Source organism: Periophthalmus magnuspinnatus, chromosome 7, assembly GCF_009829125.3.
Source record: "Periophthalmus magnuspinnatus isolate fPerMag1 chromosome 7, fPerMag1.2.pri, whole genome shotgun sequence".
In the NCBI taxonomy this organism is placed as follows: Eukaryota; Metazoa; Chordata; class Actinopteri; order Gobiiformes; family Gobiidae; genus Periophthalmus; species Periophthalmus magnuspinnatus.
This window is the reverse complement of record NC_047132.1, coordinates 26,998,068-27,019,552: the sequence shown is the minus strand read 5'-3', so window position 1 is coordinate 27,019,552 and position 21,485 is coordinate 26,998,068. Positions and strand designations below refer to the sequence as shown.

At 39.2% G+C, this 21,485-nt stretch overlaps 1 protein-coding gene across 1 annotated transcript; it reads left to right on the top strand.

Moving 5' to 3' along the window:
- Positions 1 to 151: 151 nt before the first annotated feature.
- On the top strand, positions 152 to 19,982 carry slc16a4 (solute carrier family 16 member 4). The gene is made up of 11 exons (XM_033969653.2): positions 152 to 502; positions 693 to 751; positions 2,476 to 2,564; positions 6,031 to 6,157; positions 6,257 to 6,389; positions 6,478 to 6,621; positions 6,697 to 6,858; positions 6,932 to 7,588; positions 11,773 to 11,984; positions 15,966 to 16,059; positions 18,193 to 19,982. Exons 4-11 carry the CDS (start codon positions 6,047 to 6,049, stop codon positions 18,402 to 18,404), a joined length of 1,725 nt encoding a protein of 574 aa, XP_033825544.1. The 5' UTR covers positions 152 to 502; positions 693 to 751; positions 2,476 to 2,564; positions 6,031 to 6,046; the 3' UTR covers positions 18,405 to 19,982.
- The last annotated feature ends 1,503 nt before the right edge of the window (positions 19,983 to 21,485 follow it).

The following is a 21,485-nucleotide window of genomic DNA, read 5'->3' as shown; positions in this document are numbered from 1 at the left end:
CAAGCGCCTCCTGTAATGAGCAAACAGACACCTCTCCTCTGCGGTGTCTCCTCCCATGCCTAAGCGCAGCACTGCATCTTGTTGGTTGGGGCACCTCCCTCCCTCCTCCAGGTCCGGACCAAAGTAACTGCAGAGGTTTATACTCCCTACTTTTCCCCTGGGCCCTCAGTTGAAGTTTGCAGCAGCTCGCTCGGGTGGGTCACGTGTCTCCTCAATGCCGTGGCCGCGCCGAGCGCCTCCTCAATGCAGTCTGCGATGGTGACGCTTTGAGAGGCGAGAGCGGGAGCGCACAAGGACTCTGCACTAGAGGCAAGTTATGGCCCGTTCATCCTTGGACTATAACGCGCCTTTCGCTGCTCTTTCTCCGTGCCACAAGTCCTCACCGCGCATCTTCCCGTTTGATTGCTGACGGCTGAAGACTATTCAGGACGTGCGGCTCAAACGCACAAGTTTGTTTGGGTTTTTTTAAATTTTCTTTTTTTTTTTACAGTTAAAACTAAAGGTATGTTGTTGATGGCAAGTTGGAGCAAGTTTTAAAAAAAAGTTTAAAATTCGTTATTCAATATTGTCCAGTGTTTGTCGCCCCTCCCTTGAGGAATGTGTCGTGCTACTTTAGAATAAGCTAATGTCAGTGTTATTTGGAGCCTATTTATAAGCATGGTCAGGTTTCTTATATTTGTTTCCTTGCTCAGGATAAATTTGACTGATGCAACAGGCCTGTCAAGTGCGGATATCAGCTCAGTGATACACGGTAAGGACACCTTTACTTCTTTCACGCTACTTGATCTGTACGCATTTTTTTGCGTACTGTCTTGGCCAAAAGCTTTAACATTTACTATATAATCTCAAGACCTGTGGCATGTTCTGTGTTTTAAACTTGCCCTCTGTGTCAGGCCACTGGTGGTTGTAAATTAAAGGTACATTTAAATGTTTTGGCCGACAGTTGTAGATTATTTATGTTTGAACCTGGTGTCAGTGAACTGAAATCCCTTCAGCTAAGTGCCAACATTAACGACCAATTAACAGAAACCAATATCACATTCCCCGTATACTATATTTTTAGTTTGTCTGAAATTTATAGCCTTGGCCTAAATAGAGGGCCATGATAAAACTGACCAGGGATTTTTAATAATTCCTGAAAATATGTTTGCTATAAAGTAATTTTTAAGCTGTTCACCCAGAGACAGGGTTAAACCTATATACTCAACCAGTGGTAAATCAGTACCTACAATAATGTAATCCTTTAAGGTGGATCGGGTTCTGCTAAGATCATCATTGTGTGCACATGGAAGGACTAAATCCTCGTGGTGCAATAGATGTAGTATGAGTATCAATTACCTCACTTTGTCTCAAAGATGAGTTACAGCACATCAGCTCTTTCTGTCAAGCCGTTTTATTTTACGTAAATGTACACAATGTAAGAATAACATTGCATTTATTGAACCATTGCGGTCAGATAGTATTACAGACAGTGTGTATGAATAATAGTAGTTTATAATGTGATTGGGTGTCATAAATAAGCACCTAACAAAATTAAACAAACCTCTCGACCTTGCAAATGTATAACTACTTTTCAGTAAGTGATCTTTATTTGACCCACTTCACACTTAAGCTCTAAATCAAAAACCAGCCTTCCACAGAAACTGTGTCAAACAAGAACATTTTAACAGTTCCATCTGTAAAGGTTGTATTCATTTACCCATCCAATTTAATCATATGCAGCATATGGTGAAGCATCTCTGTAATGTACACACAGTGTGTGATCCAATAGCTTTTGAAAAGTTTTATAATGCGCAGCTGTGCATAAAGCCATGTGCAGTGGGCCAGCAGGGGGGGGCACGGGTATCCTGGCTGGAGCAGGTGTGGAGGAGTCAGAACGGAGCGACATCTGGGTCCAACTAAAGCTGATCAGTTCTTTAAGGTGTAATGCCATAGAAAGAAGGCAAAGAATTTAGGGTAAGGCAATTATTGGAACCAAGTGGAGATTTGTTTTCAGTGTTTCACACAGCAGTGTTATTTAATATGTATGTCCTTAAAATGTAATAAAATAATTATTAAACTACAAGAGTATTGCCAGCTGTTCGTTAGTGGCAAATTTTCAATAAATTCAAACAGTGATTGTTGATATATTTGTATGCACGTAATAGTTATTAAAGGCTATGTTATGTCCCTCTAAATCAAATCAAAAACAAATTTAATCTCAATCTCAATGAGTCAGAAAAATCAAGGTATGTTTTCAAAATTGTGCAGCCCCATCTTGTTTTTGATGTTTGTCGTCACAATCCCTTGCTCTTCTGACTGTCCACCCTCTGCCCTGGACCCAGCACAGTTGGTTTTGTTCCTTATTTGAGAAGAAAATTTGGCCACAAACCCTGGTCTCAGTCTAAATGCTGTTTATATTTTGTCATCTTTTGTCTCCATTCCATCATCTTACATCCCTTGGTTTCTCACCAATATCTGATTTTGTCATTTCAGGTGTGAAGACCAACATTTTGTTGCATAATTTTGGGAGAATGAGAAGTTGGTCTTGATCTCTACTTCTTTCAGGCTCAATCCACAAACAGGTGAATGGAATTCTGCTCTGAACTGTTATTCTGTGGTCATATGTAAGGAGCGCTTGTAACTAGTGAAGAAAGACCCCATAAAATTAATGATGCTTTTAGACTCCAGGACGCCACTCATTTAGCGCAACTAGTAGTAGTAAACTGGGTAGTTAAAATTCCAAAAGAAGAGCTGTTAACTTTGGCTTCCTTTTAAGAAATGTACACATATTTAACATAATTTTAACAAAAAACGTATCTCTTATATATTGGCATCCAGATCTTTTCTCTTTATTTTTATTGTTGTTTTTTTTTTTTTTTATCTTTTTCTATACAGTCAAAGGTACAATATTACACAAATTGGATTCTTGTGAGTTTTAAGCCATGTAATAATGTTGTTACCTCATCAAAAACATACACAGAATTGTGTTTTGTTTTCATTCACACATGTTTGAGTAACCCTTTAGTTTACATCTCCAAAGCTCAAAATACTCCGTTCCACCTTGTGATGTCATGAAGTGGTAGCTTTCACGTTAACAGCTACCCTTTACCTTTATTTCAGTAGTGATTGGCAATTCCAGTACTGAAACCATCCAAATATTCTAGTGAAGGTGTATGAATTTTAAAAACACAGTGGAGCACTTCCTGTTTTACCACATGACATCACAAGATGGAGTGTTTTTCATTTGATTTATTATTATTATTTCAGCCTAAATATGCAGGGTTTGTGTGTTAAAATGTGTGAATGAAACAAAACACAACTCTGGGTATGTTTTTGGAACAAAATTATAACTTGAAAATAGCGTGATATTGGGATTAAAGCTCAATGATAGTACCAGACACTCCTTTCCATGAAAAACCTGTTCAGACACAACAGAACATAAAACAGTGTTGGGCAGACCATTCATTTCTCTTTGAACTCTGAAGTATTATGTAGTTAGCAATGCAAAGGAAATTCCCACTGACAGGATTCCATATGATTGATTCCTGACCTAAATTCTAAAAGGTGTGTATCTTCTCAACCCACCTCATGAGGTTTTGCGAGGTTAAGCAGCCACACACCAGACACAAGAATTTGCCTCTCTGATTTAGCTGATAGAGTCATTCTCAAAAGGAAAAGACTGGTTGGTAATGACTTTCACCTCAGTGTAGGATATCTGTAGCTTTACTGTTGACCTCTGCGTTCTCATTTGGGCAAAGTTAACTACCACAGTGACGTTAACTGCCCAAAAAAAGTGTGTCATTCCTAGAAAACACAAGGCTTTCATGTTTAGAAAAGTATGGCGAGTGTGCCTTGTGTAACACTATTGAGTTCTTCTTAAAACATTAATGAACAGCTACATTACCCTCCACTGTGTAGGATATAAATACAGATACTTCTGCACCCAGGAGACCAAAATATTACCACTTCAAGTCTGGTCAAGTCTAGGGTTTTAACCTGCACCAAAGCATATTCATTTAGTGATCTGCTGTTAGACATACTGGCCAACATTCAGGGTTTTTAAAATGTATTTTACCTTTGCACAATGATAAATATTTTAATGTCACATTTGCCACCTGCTACTGGTAAAACAGCTTTTGCGTTGGTCTATAACCATGTATTTTAGGGCTTACAGGTCTACATATTTGAAGTGTCCAGGTGTGCAGAGCTGTGTTGATATTTGGGGGTCTATTGTTGTCTGATGCTTAGACCCTCAGCACACTCACTAACAGAAACTCTGAGGACAACCTGTGAACAGCACATGGTTTCCTCACAGTACACTGGCCCAATTCATTCACTTTTAATCCGCTCTGTGCCCCCAACTGCTTTAGTCCCGGATCCTTATACATAGTCACACTGAGGTGTGCTTTTGGCATTTTAAAACATATACTCAGTGATAATAATATTCAAGCTATGTTTATTTTTTAATGCTTTTTCATTCAACAGTAATAACTATCTAACCCTCCTTTGCCATTTATAAAAAATGCGAATGTACCATTAGTGTCTGAGGACCAAAATATAAAATAGTGCTTTTGCTTTTATCCTTTTTCAAACATAAATATGAGTCATGAAACAGAAATAAACAAGATAACTCTTAGCAAATTTGAATATAATTTATTTAAGAGCCCAGTGTAGTGCTTTATACATGTGGTAGAAGGTCCATTAAGCAGTGCAATACCACAAATTTAATACAATCTTTACTAGAAGCTTTTTTTGCATTAAAAATTAGAGTGTGTTTTGAACTGTGATGCTGAGATGAGCTGTGGTGAATTTGTGTCTCTGTCTCCATTGAGGGCAGCAGATCAAAACAAGAGACAGAAATTGTATTGGAGAGTGCGAATAGACTCCACTGTGAACTAACCATTGCAGACTAAATAACATATTTATAGAAGTGGCACTGGTTACAGGTGACATTGTAACATTTGAACATTTTCACAATCAAATTTCTCATTACTTTGGATCACAGAAAGATAATGCAGTGCTATAGTAGTTTGTTCCTCCTTCAATGACATTTCTCTAACTTTTTTTTTAAATTTTTTGCTAATAATTCATTAGTGTTATTGCAGAGTTCATATTCTAGTGTGTAAATGAGTGCAGTTACACCTGCCAACATGAAAGCCATCAGTCAGTGGCCATTGCCTGTGACTGGTAAAGCTTGTCGTTTCCTGTGTTCAAAGTTCTCTAATCCCTAAGAATGTAAATTTAAATGAATATATTATGTTGGCACAGCTAACAAACATTGTACTTAATAAGTTTATACAGCTTGTCACAGGCAGTTTGTGATACAACCCCCTATAATTGTGCAAATATTAAATTAGGTGGTTTTATTGTTTTTAGTATAGTGATTATCTTGGCTCCCACCTTTATCCTGCAATGGATTATCTATCTGTTTGTATCTTCATTAGTAGCATGGTTGTCAAAGCGTCCACTCATCCAAACCTGTCCCCAAATACTGACCAAGGGCATGATTACAATATATAGCATTGGGTTACAAAACTCATAATTTCAAATTTCACAATAACATAAATGGCATAAATGGTCAAATCATTCTTCAAGTCCTTAAACTACACTGTACACTGTAAGAGAAACGTTCTTGGTCCTCCTATAGGAGCACCTTGATGAGACATTAGCAGTAGTGATATTAGACAGTATGAGACATGGGTACAGTCCTATAGATAAATTTGTACTACTTTACATATTGCATAGTTACTGATTTGAATGATCTATATTAGTAACAAAGCATGGTGATGGCAGACAGTCAGTTGCATCAGAAGGACAGGCTGACATAGAGACCTGAGACTCACTTCATTAAATATTTGCACTGTTGCAACCACAGAGGTACTTACAGCAAACCCTAATGGTGCTTTTAGCTTTGTGTATCACTTGTAATAGGTGCAAGAGTTCAGCTAAGTTAATTGATACTGTGGACTGCAAACAATAGTACTATAATTATATATACTGTATGTCTGATAGAAAGATGTTGTTGTGACAAGCTTTTCTTCTTTTTAGTAACCTGGAGACAACGATGAACCTTTTCAGGAAAGACGCCATGAGCTCCAAGAAGGAGAAAGTGGTCCAGTATGATGACCCTCCGGATGGTGGCTGGGGATGGCTGGTTGTGCTGCACTGTTTCCTGGTCTGTATACTCACTCACTCTGCGTGCATACTTTATTTAATCTCTATTATTTCTTTCTTGATAAACTAAAACAGATTGTGTTCTATGTTCCAAATGCAGGTGAATGTCCTTGTTATGGGCACACTGAAGAGCTTTGGCATTTTCTTTGTGGCTTTCCAAGATGAGTTTGGGGGCTCAGCAGAGAGCATCAGTTGGATTGGTTCCATCATGTCCAGCCTTCGACTCTCTGGAGGTACATTTACACTCATTACATTTTAATATATTAAAATGTATTGTGACTTTAAAATTCCTAATCCTAATAATCCCTCTCTTCCTTAAAGCACCCATTGCATCAGTGGCCTGTGCCAAAGTGGGCACCAGAGTGACCTCCATCACTGGAGCGCTGCTGGTCAGTGGGGGTTTCCTTTTGAGTATCTTTGCCAACAGCGTTGTGTACCTCTACTTGAGCATGGGAGTTGTAGTTGGTGAGTGATTTACAGATTATATAGCTAAAGAGAAGTTGTCCATCCATGCTCCAGTAATAACATTTTAACTGTTAGGAATGGGCTTTGCACTTCTGTACCAGTCCTTCTCAGTCGTCACGGCGATGTACTTTAAGAAACGTTTGGCGACTGCATACGCTATAGGCCGATCTGGGATGGGACTGACATTTGCTCTGGCTCCTTTCACACAGCTGCTTTTGGACCAGTATGCTTGGCAAGGTACCACCACCTCTCTGATAGACTATTGATATAATGCATGATTGTTATATCCTAAGCTCCATGTGTTCCACAGGGGCACTGCTGATTCTCGGTGGTCTAATGCTGAACCTGGTGGCCACTGGGATGTTACTGAGACCCATAAAAGTGAAGTCAGCAGCCCCCAACACCTCAGTCCAAAAGAGCCCAGCCCTATCCCTTCGGAGCGCCTCACAGAAGGACTGCTCTAAAACCTGTGTGAACGGATCTTTGTCCAATGGGGTGTCCTCAAATGGGGTGTCCTCAAATGGGATCTCCCCAAACGGGATCTCTGCCAACGGAAACACCAAGTGCCCCCCACCTTCCCCCTGCCCCACCATAGACTATTATCAGAAACAAGGCTCTCATGACCCGGCAAACCCTGAGATGAACCCACTGGTCCTAAATGGATTGAATGGACTTGAGCCCCACCAGGAAAAGTGCTCTCCTCCGGACACCTCTGAACTCAACAACAGCCTGAACGGATCCACAATAGTGGGATTGCCTTCCCATGCCAGTACACCCACAGAGGTGACCATCAAAGAGACCAAAGTACTGGATTGGTCACTGCTTAAAGACCCTTTCTTTTGCATCTACACCTGGTCCTTAGTCTTCAGTCAGCTGGCCTATTTCATACCATATTTCCACTTATCGGCTCGCGCCAGGAACTTGGGCATCGACGCCATGGACGCTTCCTTCATCATCTCTGTTGCAGGTGAGCCTCACAGTCTGCTAATTCAACATCAGTATGTACAAGTTAAAGCTTAAGTGTTAGGAAAAGCTCTTACCCATGAGTGCTGACACAGACAGGTTTGTGGTGCAGTGGGAGTGACAGGGGAGGTCCTTACGTCCCCTGAGATGGGGGAACATTCAAAAACTCCTCAACTTTGAAGCATTAATAATAAGCGAGCTGCTCAGACTGCAGTCTTATGTAATGAATGTGCTGCTTACATAAATGCTGAACTTTGGTCCACTGGTCAGAGCTGGTGAGTTCAGCTGTGTGCCACTGATGAGGCCCCTCAATGCGAATGTCATAAAAGTGTGTGCACACACATGCTCAGGATTTACTCAAATGCTACAGACATCCATAGAAAGTCATATACACATGTGCTCCTACATAATTCACCATTTAGTCATTTCTAATCATCATTTTCAAGGCGACATCATATATAATAATTTGCATTTAGTAGTTCAACAGCCTAATTAAGCCTATAAAAAATATGCCTTGAAAATATTAAGCTTTAACAAACATGTAATTTACAATATTTTCATAACTACAAATATTTGATTTTGATTAGTACTGTAACAAAATTTTGCGAGATAATATGCACTGTACTGCAAATATTATATTTATATCTTATGCTATTGGTTCATGTGGAAACTTCGAAATTATAATATTAACATGTTTATCAAAACATCCACTAGTACATGAATGTGTACCCCACATAAACTCTTTAAGTCAATGAAACTAAGCCGATTTTAATTCAGACATGTTGGTGTTGCCATGTGAGCTTTCAGAGGACTGAACAGAGAGAGAGCTGTGGACACAGGGGAACACCCCCAGCACAAAGCCCCTCTCCATGTCCCGCTGTGGCCTAATGTCTCCTCTCTCTGGGATAGCTCTGGTCATCTCATTGACTGTGCTGCTGATGCAGGGGGCGCTATCGTCCGGATGGCCTCCTCCTAAACCCACATCCCCTCACTGTGATGCCACCACTGTCACTAAGCAACCAGCATGGAGGGTCTCAGTTTGTGGATGTTGAGTAGAGAAGTGGTTGATGTTTTTAAGTCATGTGAAATGTGGGCTGCACAGCATTGGAAGCATTCTGTCTACAAGAATCATCATATTAACTGTCAATGGTTTGATATCAGTCTATATACAAATTCAATGTAAACAAAGCTCTGTGATTTACATTTGAGACTCAAACAGAGTAACTGGTTTGAAATAATTTGACAAAATCTGTTTTGACATCTATCTTACCAATGCAGCAAATACCAATGATTATTGCAGCACTGTGTGCTTTTTACTGTGATAGTTTGTCAGTTAAGTTCAACATATGTGCGAAAAGTCATTTAGTCCGGTGTTTCTGTTGAGCTGATGTTCATATTTGCATACAGATGTGTGGCCTGTAAGTGCATTTTAAACTTGTGGGGCTGTAGGGCAGGGCCTTTGTCACAGCTGCAGACATGGATGAGCCTGCTGAGCTTAAACACATAAACAGAGTGTATGAGACTCCACAGGCCACCGGCGCGGGTCGGCCTGGAGCACAGACAAACACTACACAGCTGCCTCAGCCGTGTCCCCCAGACCCACTGAGCCAAAGGTGTCACCCAGACTGCAGCATTACATAAGACATATGGAGGTACTGAGCCGAACTGGACATTATTTCAACTTACTTAAAATAAACAAAAAGAAGATAGTTAATACTGTTCAGTTAGAGTCATATCAGAAATATCTTACATTACATCATTATTTTGTTCATCACAATTTATACATGTAGTTCAGTTATTTCTTTATTGGTAGGCATTTTGCAGTTTTTTATAAGGTCAGTGAAGTTATTTAATTTAAACCATAGTTGCAGTGGTTGGTAAGTTAGATGAATGAGCTGCGAAACATGTGCAGTCATGGTTAATTAATGCTTACCTGTCAGCCAGTCACAAAAGGACATTGGGCCTTGGATAAAAATAGAAGTAGAGTTTGCCGCTCTCCTCGATATTACTGCAGTATCTAAATTTACTCTTGTGTTTTGGTGCAAAGGCTGAAGGGATAGATAACACAGGTCTGCCTAGAACCAGTTTGTTTCATTGATTCAGGGCTCAGTGTTGCATGCCTGGAGCTATTCCTGCAGCAGTCAATAGAGCGATGCAGTTTCCGCATTGCCTCTCACATTCCCGTTGACCTCAGCACAGAAGGCTGCATACTCTATGTGCCTTCCCTGTCATCTCTGTCTGCAATGGGCAGCATGGGGCTCATATCACAGAGGACTGGGAGCTCTTCTGAGGGATAAACTAGACCTGTTTTACACATACATATACACTAGCACAATGTAAAGATTAAAACAGACACCATTAGTAGTAGTAGTAGTAGTAGTAACAAATGAAGAATGGATCACGTTTCTTGAAGCACTGTTGGCATATCCCTAAGCTTTTTATCAGGTGATTAGTCGACAGTGAGGCATAGCTTTTTTTCTCACTGGGTAACTCTGGACTAGTATCTAAAAAAACAAAAAATAGTAGTAGTGGCAGTAGTGGTAGTAGTTGTAGTAGTAGCTTATTCGGTCATCTATACCTCTGCAAAGAGATACACAACAACCCCATCAGAATCAGAAACAGGTTGTCGATAGCTCAAATTGAGTCTCCTGGGGGTAAACGTACACTTGACTTTGCTCTGCCTTTGAATCTTAATGTGAGCCGCTACACCTTGAGTCCTTGAGCATGTAAATATATAAGATACAGTGAAGAGGGTGTGCTCACAGTCCTGTTTTTCTTTTCATCTAACCCTGGTTTAATCCTGGTTTAATCCTGGTAGTGTCCACATTTAGTTCCTGTGGTATGTGTACAAGTGAGAACGCACCCTGTAGTGACAAGGGAAAGAGGTCAAATTAAAATAAGTCCAACTGATTTTGTGACTAACTTCACATGTAGAGAGTGGATATGTACGCTCATGTCTGCAAAGGACACGTACCTGCCTGTCTGCTGTGTTATTGTAAGCCCACACAAATTCTTAGATAGTCAAGTAACAAGTCTGGTCATTTACGCAACAACTATTTGTAACACTAAAGATTACAGCCATCCTCTCATCAAATCTTTATTTTTTCTAAAATCATTTTCCCCTTGACCTTCCCATAGCCCTCATTTGAAAACCACAGATGACTGTAACCACCAGAATAATATTATTAGCTCACTAGTGGTTATGCTCATGTATCTTTTAAGTAGTATATGCCTATAAATGAAAAAAATAACATTACAGCAAAAAAGACGAGTAAAAATAAAATTAACAGAAATAAACAAAGGTATAAAGTGATATTTCTACACTTCTTGATTCATTGTATGCTTCATTCAGTCCACGTTGTGTTGCGACATTTACAGGCACATTGTAGCACATGTCTAATACCATGTTAAAATATCATCTGACTATCATGGTTAAGATAATTTAAAAAAAGAAAAAATCAAGATTCCTTTTTGTCAATATCATCCACCTCTTCTCTTAAGCCAAATTTCTAAATGATAAATGTGCTTTGGATTATTCAAGGAAGCTTTATTTAAGGACGAGATGTGAGGAGACCATGGGGCCATCCAAACTCCATTACCAGAGCAGCCTCCTGTAGCAACCTGAATATTTCATTGTGTTAGCTCCCACTGTGACTTCAGATCCTTCCTGCTACATTTACTAAACAACCTTCAGACTGAACAACTGTGTCTCTGTTTGTTCTTTTCTGCATCCTTTCTGAACTTAAAAAATTATTTCAGCTATTCTAATAAAATAGTGTTTTGGCTCTGCATAAAACATGATGAGCTCCTCACTTTGGGTTGCCAGTTTGAATGTCTAAAACCAGCTGGAAATAAACCCTAAAGACCTTGCTCTGGCAACCCTGGTTTAGTGGTGATTGTATTTTTTTAAACCAGTGCATCCTACATAGCCTACCTTTAAAGCTGTCTTTACAATTGTCACTTTTACCATCAAAACCAAAAATGTATACATATTTTACTAATAATACTCTTAAGAGACAAAAGCGCAGGTTGTTCCACTATCTTTGTATTGATTTGAAATGTATTGTAGATATAAGCAGATAATCTGTTATTGTTTTTAATTTGATAAATACTAAAATGTTAACTTGACGTTAACTTGACAACTATCTTTTTAAATGTCTTATTCAGCATCTGTTGTCTGTTTTATAGGTATTACAGAGACAATTGCTCAGCTGGCCTCGGGCTGGGTCACTGATAGAAACCTTTTCCACAAGTACCATTACCACAAAGCCTACCTGATCCTGTGTGGGCTCGTCAACCTGCTGTCACCCCTAGCAACCTCCTACATCCTGCTCATGGTGTATGCCATCTTCTTTGCCATCTTCTGTGGGGGATACATGGCACTGCTGCTGCCCGTCCTGGTACTTTACAGTTCATATTTAAATACAGTAGCTGTGTACACTGAAATACTTGTGTGTAGTGATATAGTTGTTCAAATAGAAAAAAATATGTATAGACTACACCGGGACCAGGGACATCACTAGACCTACAGCTGGGACCGACCTCTTTGGTTTATATAAAAAATGTTCTCAAAAGTCTGATGTAGCATACCTTTTTGTGTGCAATCGCATTTCCCATTAGGAAATTAATAGGGAAAACAGGAAAACAGATGTAATTTCCTGCAATCTGGTGGATTTCAGATGAATAAACAGTCTAACTGAGAATTATCTCTCAAGATAGGCTTTTACCTATTTTGTTAATAGTAAAACTATAGGATACTCTTATTAAACTTAACATGTGTTAATGCATTCAGAGCGAGCACAGTGCCAGCTCCTCTCCTGCTCTCTGCTGTACCATAGGACCTAGGTCGTACATAGTAGTGCAGCTCTGGCCATGGACTTGTTTGAAACTGTAGACGCACACACCGGAAACAGTGCTAAAGCTTTTAGGAGTGTGAGAGTAGCAGCCTGGATCATGTAGGAGCCAACCTGATGCAGCGTGAACGTGCTCTAGAGTCCAGGTGAGAGACCTGACTATATGCTCTGTGCACAAGCAGACTTTGTTCTGTGACTTGTTTTTTCATGCTGGAGCGTCACTTTTATAGTCACAGTTGGAGTGTTGTGACCAGCTCAAATGTGCTAGCATTCAGAATTTTAATAAAAATAAATTCTTCTGCAAAAGAAAAGCGTTAAGTGTTTATGCGTCAACAGTCATTCAAACATGTGAATTATGAAGGCCAAGTGAATCATCTGTTATTTAGGATGATCATTAAGGGCCGAATCACCCCTGAAACTCCACCACCAAGATCCAGAACTTACAAAGCTTTCCCTGGTGCTGTCTCTACTGTTGTGCTGGGGCGCCCCATGATTGATCTGAGTATTATCTGTAGTAATTATGGCTAAAACAAGAAAATATTTCATTTTTATTGTGTTTTGAAACAAGAAAATATTTCATTTTTATTGTGTTTTGACCTTCATTTTATTAAAATGCACTTGACTGCTTAAAGAAAGTTCATGTAAGTTGGCTCCAAAGCTTCAGGTGATGCTTATTGTGCTGACTTGCCACAATAAAGAGGAGGATTGGTCTGACCCCGCCCACCTGCACACGCTGTATCTGACCCACATGCTGATACAGTCGACATCACAGAACTGTAACCTATAATCTGTACCTATGTATAGTATAGTTTATACTGTGACCTGCACACAGGGGCAGGGCACTCCTCACATCAGTATGTGCTCTTGGCACTTGCCTGCTGTGTAGTGTTGGACTGGATCTTTCCATTCTGGGGCACAGCTGATTTATACTGAAAAGGGTCTAGTGACGTCCCTGACTGGAACTAGAATGAATCCAATTCTGCATCAGAATTAAACTGGGATCAAACTAGGACCAAGCCAGGAAGTATGAATTCAGTTCAAGCTGCCAAATGCTGGTAGAGAAAATTCATAAGAATTTTATTCTCTCTTAACACTTGCTTTTTTATACAATCAGTGTAATTAAATACTTGTATCAAAAATACATATTAAGAATAAGTTTCATTTGGTGGTATTCAGAATGCATAAAGCTGTTTATAATCTTATATTGTCTTTTTATGTAATATAATGCAGCTCAATGTGAAAGTATTCAGAACTGTACAGTACAGATTCAGCCATATAATAGAATATGTTACAGAATACATTTTAGTGAAGGTAATCAGTATTTGATAACTAATAATGTCAAGCCATAGTTGGAGGTACAAACACATGTTATTGTGAGGACTCTATGACTCTGACCGGAGTTTGTAGCCAAAGAGTCGAGAGAGTCTGTTGGTGTCAACCCAAAGTAACAATTGGTATCAGGAAAGACATAAAACATTGTTCTCTTTGGTGTGGAAGATGGCTGTGCAATTAATCAAATTTTAAGTGAGATTAGGTTTTCTAGTTTCAAGGTTAATTTCTTGTTAGTGATCAACTAAGATTTTTTTTTATTTGAGAGAACTACAGCCAGTCTGTCAGGAAAAGCATGGGGTCTGGAGCAGAGTTAAGACTTTGGAAGAAGAAATGTAACAATTTTGTGTTAAACAGCCATATTTACAGCTTTATATTGTTAATGTTCAAGCAATTAAGACTGAATGATTAATTGTTTTGTCATATCTCCAAACCCTAAGGAGGAGCAGTTATGGAAATGGTGAAAAAGCTGAGAATGACATTTTCCACCACCGTTGGATTCTGCTTTATGACTTACTATGCACAGCAGGAGATGAGTAGTTAAATCATGCAAAACCTTACCCACTTATGACCTGTTTGCTCCACTCTCCTCAGAGGGTGGAGAAGCCTCAAGGCAACTACAAGACAACCAGTTTTCCTCAAGGCAAGGGAAAAAACATTGTATGTAGTCAGGTACTCTACTATGTATTGTACAACTGAACTGTATGCGACAGGCTAAACTGCACATTTACCTAAAACATAGATATAGTTTTCTCAAGTTTGATTTTATAGTTTATCATTTACTTCCTGGTTGTGTTATGTGACAGAAGTAGAAGTAATTCCATGACCTCCTTTCTAAATTAAACAATAGTTCTGTTGACTTTTAAGTTTTCCTTGTGCGTAAAGTGCCTTTTGGATGGAACTTTATGTGTCGAGGACATAGTTGGAGTTATTTTCTAGAATTCAGCATTACTTCCTGTAGTTTTCAACTTTTTTTCTTTCAGTGTGTCATCTCAGACTGCCCTTACTGATGTTAAAATACAATTAAAATAACTCTAAAATCATGAAAACCTGCCATACACTTTAAGCAATAACATCCAGCAGTATTCGTGCGTTCATACTAAAGCAACTGAATGTCCTGTCAGTCATTTGACCCAAACCATTACGTCAGTGTACAGATATGGGCGCACAGTTCTGGGATTATTTTTGAATGTGCGTGTGGTGGGACACAGGTAAAGGTGAGGAGCTTTCATTACCTCACCCAGTCCCACACGACAGAGAAAGGTATCCTCTGAGCAGACCATTGTAGAGGCTTACAGCATTGCCTTATTGGGTGGGACTACATATTACTTCAGCGCATATCCAGTGTCTTGAGGTCATCTCCTGCACACAAACGAAGTCTAGAGATCTCAAAGGTTAGGATGTGCCTCGGGCTTTAACAGTAAACGGGCGGTCGTGTATTTTCAGCTGGACAAACTCGATATGGCCAGTAGAAAACGCACAGGGCACAAATGAACCCTCTCACTAGCACAAACTAATGACATCATAGTTTGGTCATGACAGATCAGACAGGAAAATGTCGGTTGAACTATGTTTGGATTTCAGTCTGTTGGAGGCTTTGATCAAATCTAGAAAAAAGTAGGTTCAGGACTGTTGAGAGTATTGTTTCTATAGAGGCACACCTGCATATATGTGACAAATATGTGACATGAAATGTGTGTTGAAACATTGACACGCTGTGACTGTTCCACAATTTGATGAATGTGTTTTAGACAATCCAGATAACTTGAACAAAAGGACTGAACTTATATCATTCAATATTATTTAAAGGAGCACTTTTCTAGTGGTGTGTCAGCTACCTGCTTGTTATTGCTTTGCTTGGAATGTACGGCATTAAACTCCATTTGTATGGAGACAAGCAGAGGATGTCCACAGGCCAACTTAGAGGTTGGATCTGTTAAACAGGTAACCCCACTCACCATACAAATGCACCTTGTTTTTTATTTATGTGTATTTTTGAGCAAAAAACACATGTAATTTAATAAAAGCAAAATAGATACATTTATTCCATACTGTGAAATATTCCTAGTAAAGCATGGAAACAAAAAGGTAGCAAACATCCCTTCAGAAAGGTTACACAGTGCACCTTTAGATATTATGAATTTTAGACAAGTGTGATTGTAAAAACAGCTTCATGGTTTAATTGTTTGTGTCCTGCAGGTGGACCTGGTGGGAGCGGACAAACTCAATAACTCCATGGGTTTCTCTATGTTCTTTGTGGGACTGGGCTGCCTCACAGGGCCTCCTTTAGCTGGTAAGTAACAGGGAGAAAGCACCACATCAATGGAAAAGAATTACAATTGGGGATTATGTAAAAATCTTTGGAACTGATTTGTAGCTGTGAGTATTGGAAGTTGGAATGTTTAGTATGCTTTAACTATTGTCTGGACTTTGTAGTCTAGGTAGCATATATGTGCAATGTACTCAAGTGGCTGATATGCTTTTGTAATGATCATCTATGTTTTGCACTGAAGGCCCCAGATTTCATTGCCTTAACATGCCTGAAATGTGGGGAAAGTGCAGCAGAGAGGGGAAAAACAAGCTATAGTTAGTGCAGCCTTCAACACCGGCTGAGATTTGGGGATGAAAAGGTGTACAGAGGTTACTGGGTCAATTTTCACTTGCTTTGCAAGTCAGTCCAAATTCTTCATGTGCATAGAGCGTGTTTTTCTATGTCAAGGTCAGGGGTTAGACCAGGTTGTTTTCATGCGCAACTAGAAGGATAAGTGTAGGAACGAAAGGCAATAAATGTTGCTACATGTTTGACTGGATTTGTGTTTATAGGTTAAACGTATATGATTCTGCAGAGACATACGCACGCTTAGTGAAATTTGTGCTCTGTCTACTTAAAGTTAGCAGTGGTGTTGAAGTTGTAGTAATATTAGGCCTAGTTATAACACACTGAAACACACACAAGTTTTAATATACACATGTTTTGTTTTTGTTTTTTTGGTTTTTTGTTCAATTTATCTCCACCTGTTGAGTTTGAATTTGATGGCGTATTTTGCACAAACCCCATTTCTTCTATAAGTCTTCTACAAAAGGTGTACATTTTCTCAACATTTGGCCCTACTTAACATATTTGTGGTTGGGGCTCCCCTGAACCTCCTGATGGGGTCCATTTTGACAGTATTAGGCCATGTCTGAGTGGAGGATTGTGTTGAAACGTGACCAAAGAGCCCCTTCAGGCTGGTATGGAAATAGGATGAGGGTCTGTTTACATTCTTACCTTGCCTGCAGTTACTGTCAAACACACAAAATTAGGCTAAGGCTCTGGGCTCTGGGCTCTGGGCTCTAAGCTCCGTGTCTGAGGTGAAGGGATTTACTCTTCGATCTGTCTGTCCACTCACAAGTCACTCCAACTGTACTTTAACTGTAACTGTAACTGTACTTTCACACCTGCACGTCTTTTTAATATTTAGTTTTAAATGTTTGTTAATGTTTTAAACGGGCCTAAGTCGTTATTTGTTTTATTTGCTTTTTTTGTTTGCATTGTTCTGTATTTTAATAGGGCGCTCATGAAAAAGACTATAATTGTGCTCTCCCTGTATAAATAAAGATATAGAAAGAAAAAAAGAAAACTGTCAGCAACTATCTGGGGCTCTGGGCTCTTTCTACCTGGTTCAACTTGTGCAAGCTCAAAATCACTAGTCTGCCTTTAACTACAGCTGAGGTAATGTAGAGATGGTTTCAGCGATGGTCATCTGGACAGTGTTTTTTTGTCCAGATGACCACCGTTGAAAGTCTCTACATTGAACCACCCTTGGACGAATGAGAAAATACACCGTCTCATAAAACTGAGGCAAAAGTATACTATCTGTCCAAGATATTGTGTGAACTTTAGTGTCTTAGTGGAGAAATGTGTCCCCTGCATTTGACTCATCCTTCAGTGATGCTGGGAAAGACATTGTTTTTGAAAGAAGTACAGACTAACCACAAAGGCTTTATAGCATGAAGTCCCACTAAGGCTATTGTGCCTGGATACACATTTGACATGGTAATAACACTGTCATATTAAGATACAAAGGAGTGTACCCTGATAGACTGGTTGTGAGACTGGAGTCTTGTTCACTATACATTGTTACAGGTTGCTGAGTTAACTTTGCCCTGAATGACTTAAGCACCCTTGTGAATATTAACTGTATTCCTGGGAGTCATTTTTGTTGTACACAATGTATAAATCATAAATAAATCATATAAACCATTTACTCAAATGCAGTTAAATGATTATTGGAGAACACCAATGTCACCACTGTAATTTTTAAACCCAAAGGTTGCTTCTGGTAAATGGATGATAGACTTTCACTAAAAACATAAGTGTTTGAGTCGGATCTGTAATATTATCATTACCCTGAAACGTACCTTACCTTTAAACTATATGTTTCAGGCTTCCTGTATGATTACACACAGACCTACGACTGCTCCTTCTACCTGGCCGGGCTGTGCTACTTGCTCTCTTCTCTGTCCCTCTTCATGGAGCCCCTCGCCCAGCGCTGGAAGGCCCGCAAGAGACGAGTCCAGTCTCCCAAAGCTGAGAGCAGCAGCTGCAGGACCAACGGCTGCTTCACCCCCGACCGGGCACACAATGGGGCCGTGTAGACCTCCGAAAACCAGGGAATGCCTTTTATATGAAACCAGCTCAGACTCTATTTGGACTGGAGACTTGAGACTTGAATGTGGCCCCGGTGTAGGGTCAGAACTGGAGAACATCCTTCAGTCATACACAGTCTTAACAGAAACAAGAAGCTGGCTGCATGATTGTTATGAATACATGTATGGGGCAATAAGTATCCTGATTGAACTCTTGAAGCCAAACCTTTTGCGAGAATCTCTTTGGAAAACACGTATTTAGATCATTATAAATATATTATAGATCTATCTTCAAAGGCACATGCTGCAAAAGTACATTTTACATCAGCACAATGTAACTAAGCTGCAAGTTTATATACAGTAATAGTAATAACGCACATAGTATTGCTGATAACTAGTAGCTATGCATACATATAACCTAAGATAGCACATGTTTTTAACCTCTTCACTAAGAAAGCCTGTGCTTATAAATATGCACTTTGAGCCAACTTTTATAATGCTGCATGCTCCCTCACTCTGCTAGTAGTGAAGACAATGAAAGTGGTAATCAGCAAAAAGCCAAAAAGTTGCCTCACATTTGAAACATATGAACAAGCATTTTCTAAACTTCAGCTGGAAACCTCAATGTTGATAGTGGTTTGAGAAGATTAACTTGTTAGTTGCTACACACAACTGTTTTGGCATTTTTGCCCATGGCGTTTTTATGAGGCTTGTTTTAGCCAATGGCCAACAACCATTTTTTTCTTTCTTTACAATGTTTGCTTTGGTGAATCTGACCAAGTTTTATTGAGTAGCTGAATTATGTGAACGATATTCTTTACGGTGCTCTGACTGGACTTTGTGGTGAATCGTTGCACAGCCTCCTCAGTGCCTGCAGGCAGCCAACTATTGGCTATGCAACTCATGTTGTTGTGTAATACTTAAGACTCTTATTGTTTGTCAAATCAATATTATGTTTGTTTGTCACCACTATTTGCCTTAAGATACTGGAGTGTATCTTTTTGTATACTGTGATGCCAGCCAAAGACACATTATGTTCACCTTAATCGATTTGATCAAATAGTGATTTTAAGGTGTCAAATTTGTGACACAAAGCCATTCGCCATGACCTGGAGGATTTAGACAAGTCTAGCATAAGGTGAAGCACTTTGCTGCAGCGCCCTCTTGTGGCCTTAAAAGGTTTGTTCACAAAGAATTCTGTTCCAATTAGCATCAAATTAGTTCCCTTCAGCTCACTTTCACAATACTGAGCAGGGTTCTTTGTTTTGTGTCAATGAGAGCCATGGACAAAAGCCCATTGGGTCAGGAGTTCATCTGTTTATTCAATACACTGAATATTTTATACCAGAGCACATCTATGAAACTTATGAGGCTTTGAAGTAGTCTTGGTTTGGGGTTTTCCTTAGATATTTGGTTAAAGAAATACTTCAATGGAAAATGGGCTCTTGTTTATAATGGATCACTCAAATATTTCTGCTGCTAAAGTTGCATTTGGTTTGAGCAATATTTTTGTTACCACTTTGAATATGTTCAAGTTCAGAGATTAAGCACTCCTGGTCCCTTAGAGTTCAAATATTTATCAAAATGATCCACTACAATAAACTGACCTGTTTCTCAGTCTGCTTTTCCTGCACTGTTTTCAGCACTTGTTACTTAAGCTTTGTTTCTAAGAAGAAACCATACACATGAAGTCTTTTAGCATTTTTATTGGAACATACAAGAAAACTCAAAACATTATACAGCTTTGTCATAAAATCATCCAAAGTATGCAGTTTAATGCAAGGTCAACTTAAACATGCAATATGTACCTTTTCTGGTACGAGGGTGTGCCACCTGTTTGTCTCAATGGAGATGTTATTGCTTTTCCTGGAATGTTTCACAGTATGACATTAAACTTTAAAGGCCAAGTTACTAGTGGGATCTATGAATCACCCCTCACAGCACTTGTAATTGAATAAATGTGACATATATGTTTAATGCCATACTGCTGAAAATTCAAGCTCAAATTTGTGAGTCAGACACCCACCAGAATAGTGCACTTTTAAAAGCTAATAATAAAAGATTCTTACTTACATTCAGAGGGGTATTTGCAGCCTAATATCAGTCCACAGCTGATTGCACAACCAGAGAAAACTGTAAAAAAATAAAAATAAAAAAATTTGATTGTGATTTACTGACAGTGGACAATTATGTTTATATTAATGGGGAGCTAATAATGACACTGGAAGTAGAATGTGGTCGCAGTGAGGCTCATTGGTTTGTTCTCACCATGTCGTCCTGCTGAATCACTGCTTAACCTATGAAATAAGGCAAAAGACAAGTATTGCAAGTAAAGACAAACTGAAATGACAATATCACACTACTGTGCACATTATGTTTGTTTTCTATTACATATGACCAAAAAACTGGTCATAAGTAAAACATACTTTGATAGATAGGCCTAACTGAGTCTGCAGATATGAAGCATCTGAAATCAAATAGAATAACAATTTATGTAATATTTATAAAGTTAGTTGATAAGGTTTAACATAGCATAAAAGTGGTTTATGTTAACAAGTTTTATTATAGTTCTCAAGAGAACTATTCAATCATATCAAGGATACAATTTCTTCCTTAATAAATATCTTGCTGGAGGGCTGATATCTGGGCATAAAAAGGCCAAGATGAATTAACATAGGAGTAGCCCTACAGTGTTTTGAGACCTACTGGCTACAATATGGTACACCTTTATTCTAAACAATTAATTAAGGTTTTTGCATTTGCTTTTGCATTTGACTTACCCCTGGATGCCCAGGGGGCAACCTGCCAGCAACAGTGGGCACCACAGTGCAGCACTCGGGGACCCATCTAGATATTGATCTTAGACTTGTGAGGATAACCATAGCAGTGCATGTTTTATATTAGCAGTGCATGCACCTCGAGGTGTGAAGTCATGATTTAGATTGTCTTGTTGCCTAGCTTTTTACAGCCTTATGGTTGAACTGCAAATCTGTACCATGACCCCTGCCTGTTGTCAGTGTGCATCTGATAATGCATTTCTGGATTTATTTTGGATTACTAATTTCTTATCTAGCTCAGTTTGAATATTTA

Excerpts from the sequence above, each read along its gene's own strand:
- slc16a4 (XM_033969653.2), top strand. The coding sequence starts at position 6,047 with ATGAACCTTTTCAGGAAAGACGCCATGAGCTCCAAGAAGGAGAAAGTG. Across the intron at positions 6,158-6,256 it reads TTGTGCTGCACTGTTTCCTG|GTGAATGTCCTTGTTATGGG; the intron begins GTCTGTATACTC and ends TTCCAAATGCAG. Across the intron at positions 16,060-18,192 it reads CACAGGGCCTCCTTTAGCTG|GCTTCCTGTATGATTACACA; the intron begins GTAAGTAACAGG and ends TATATGTTTCAG.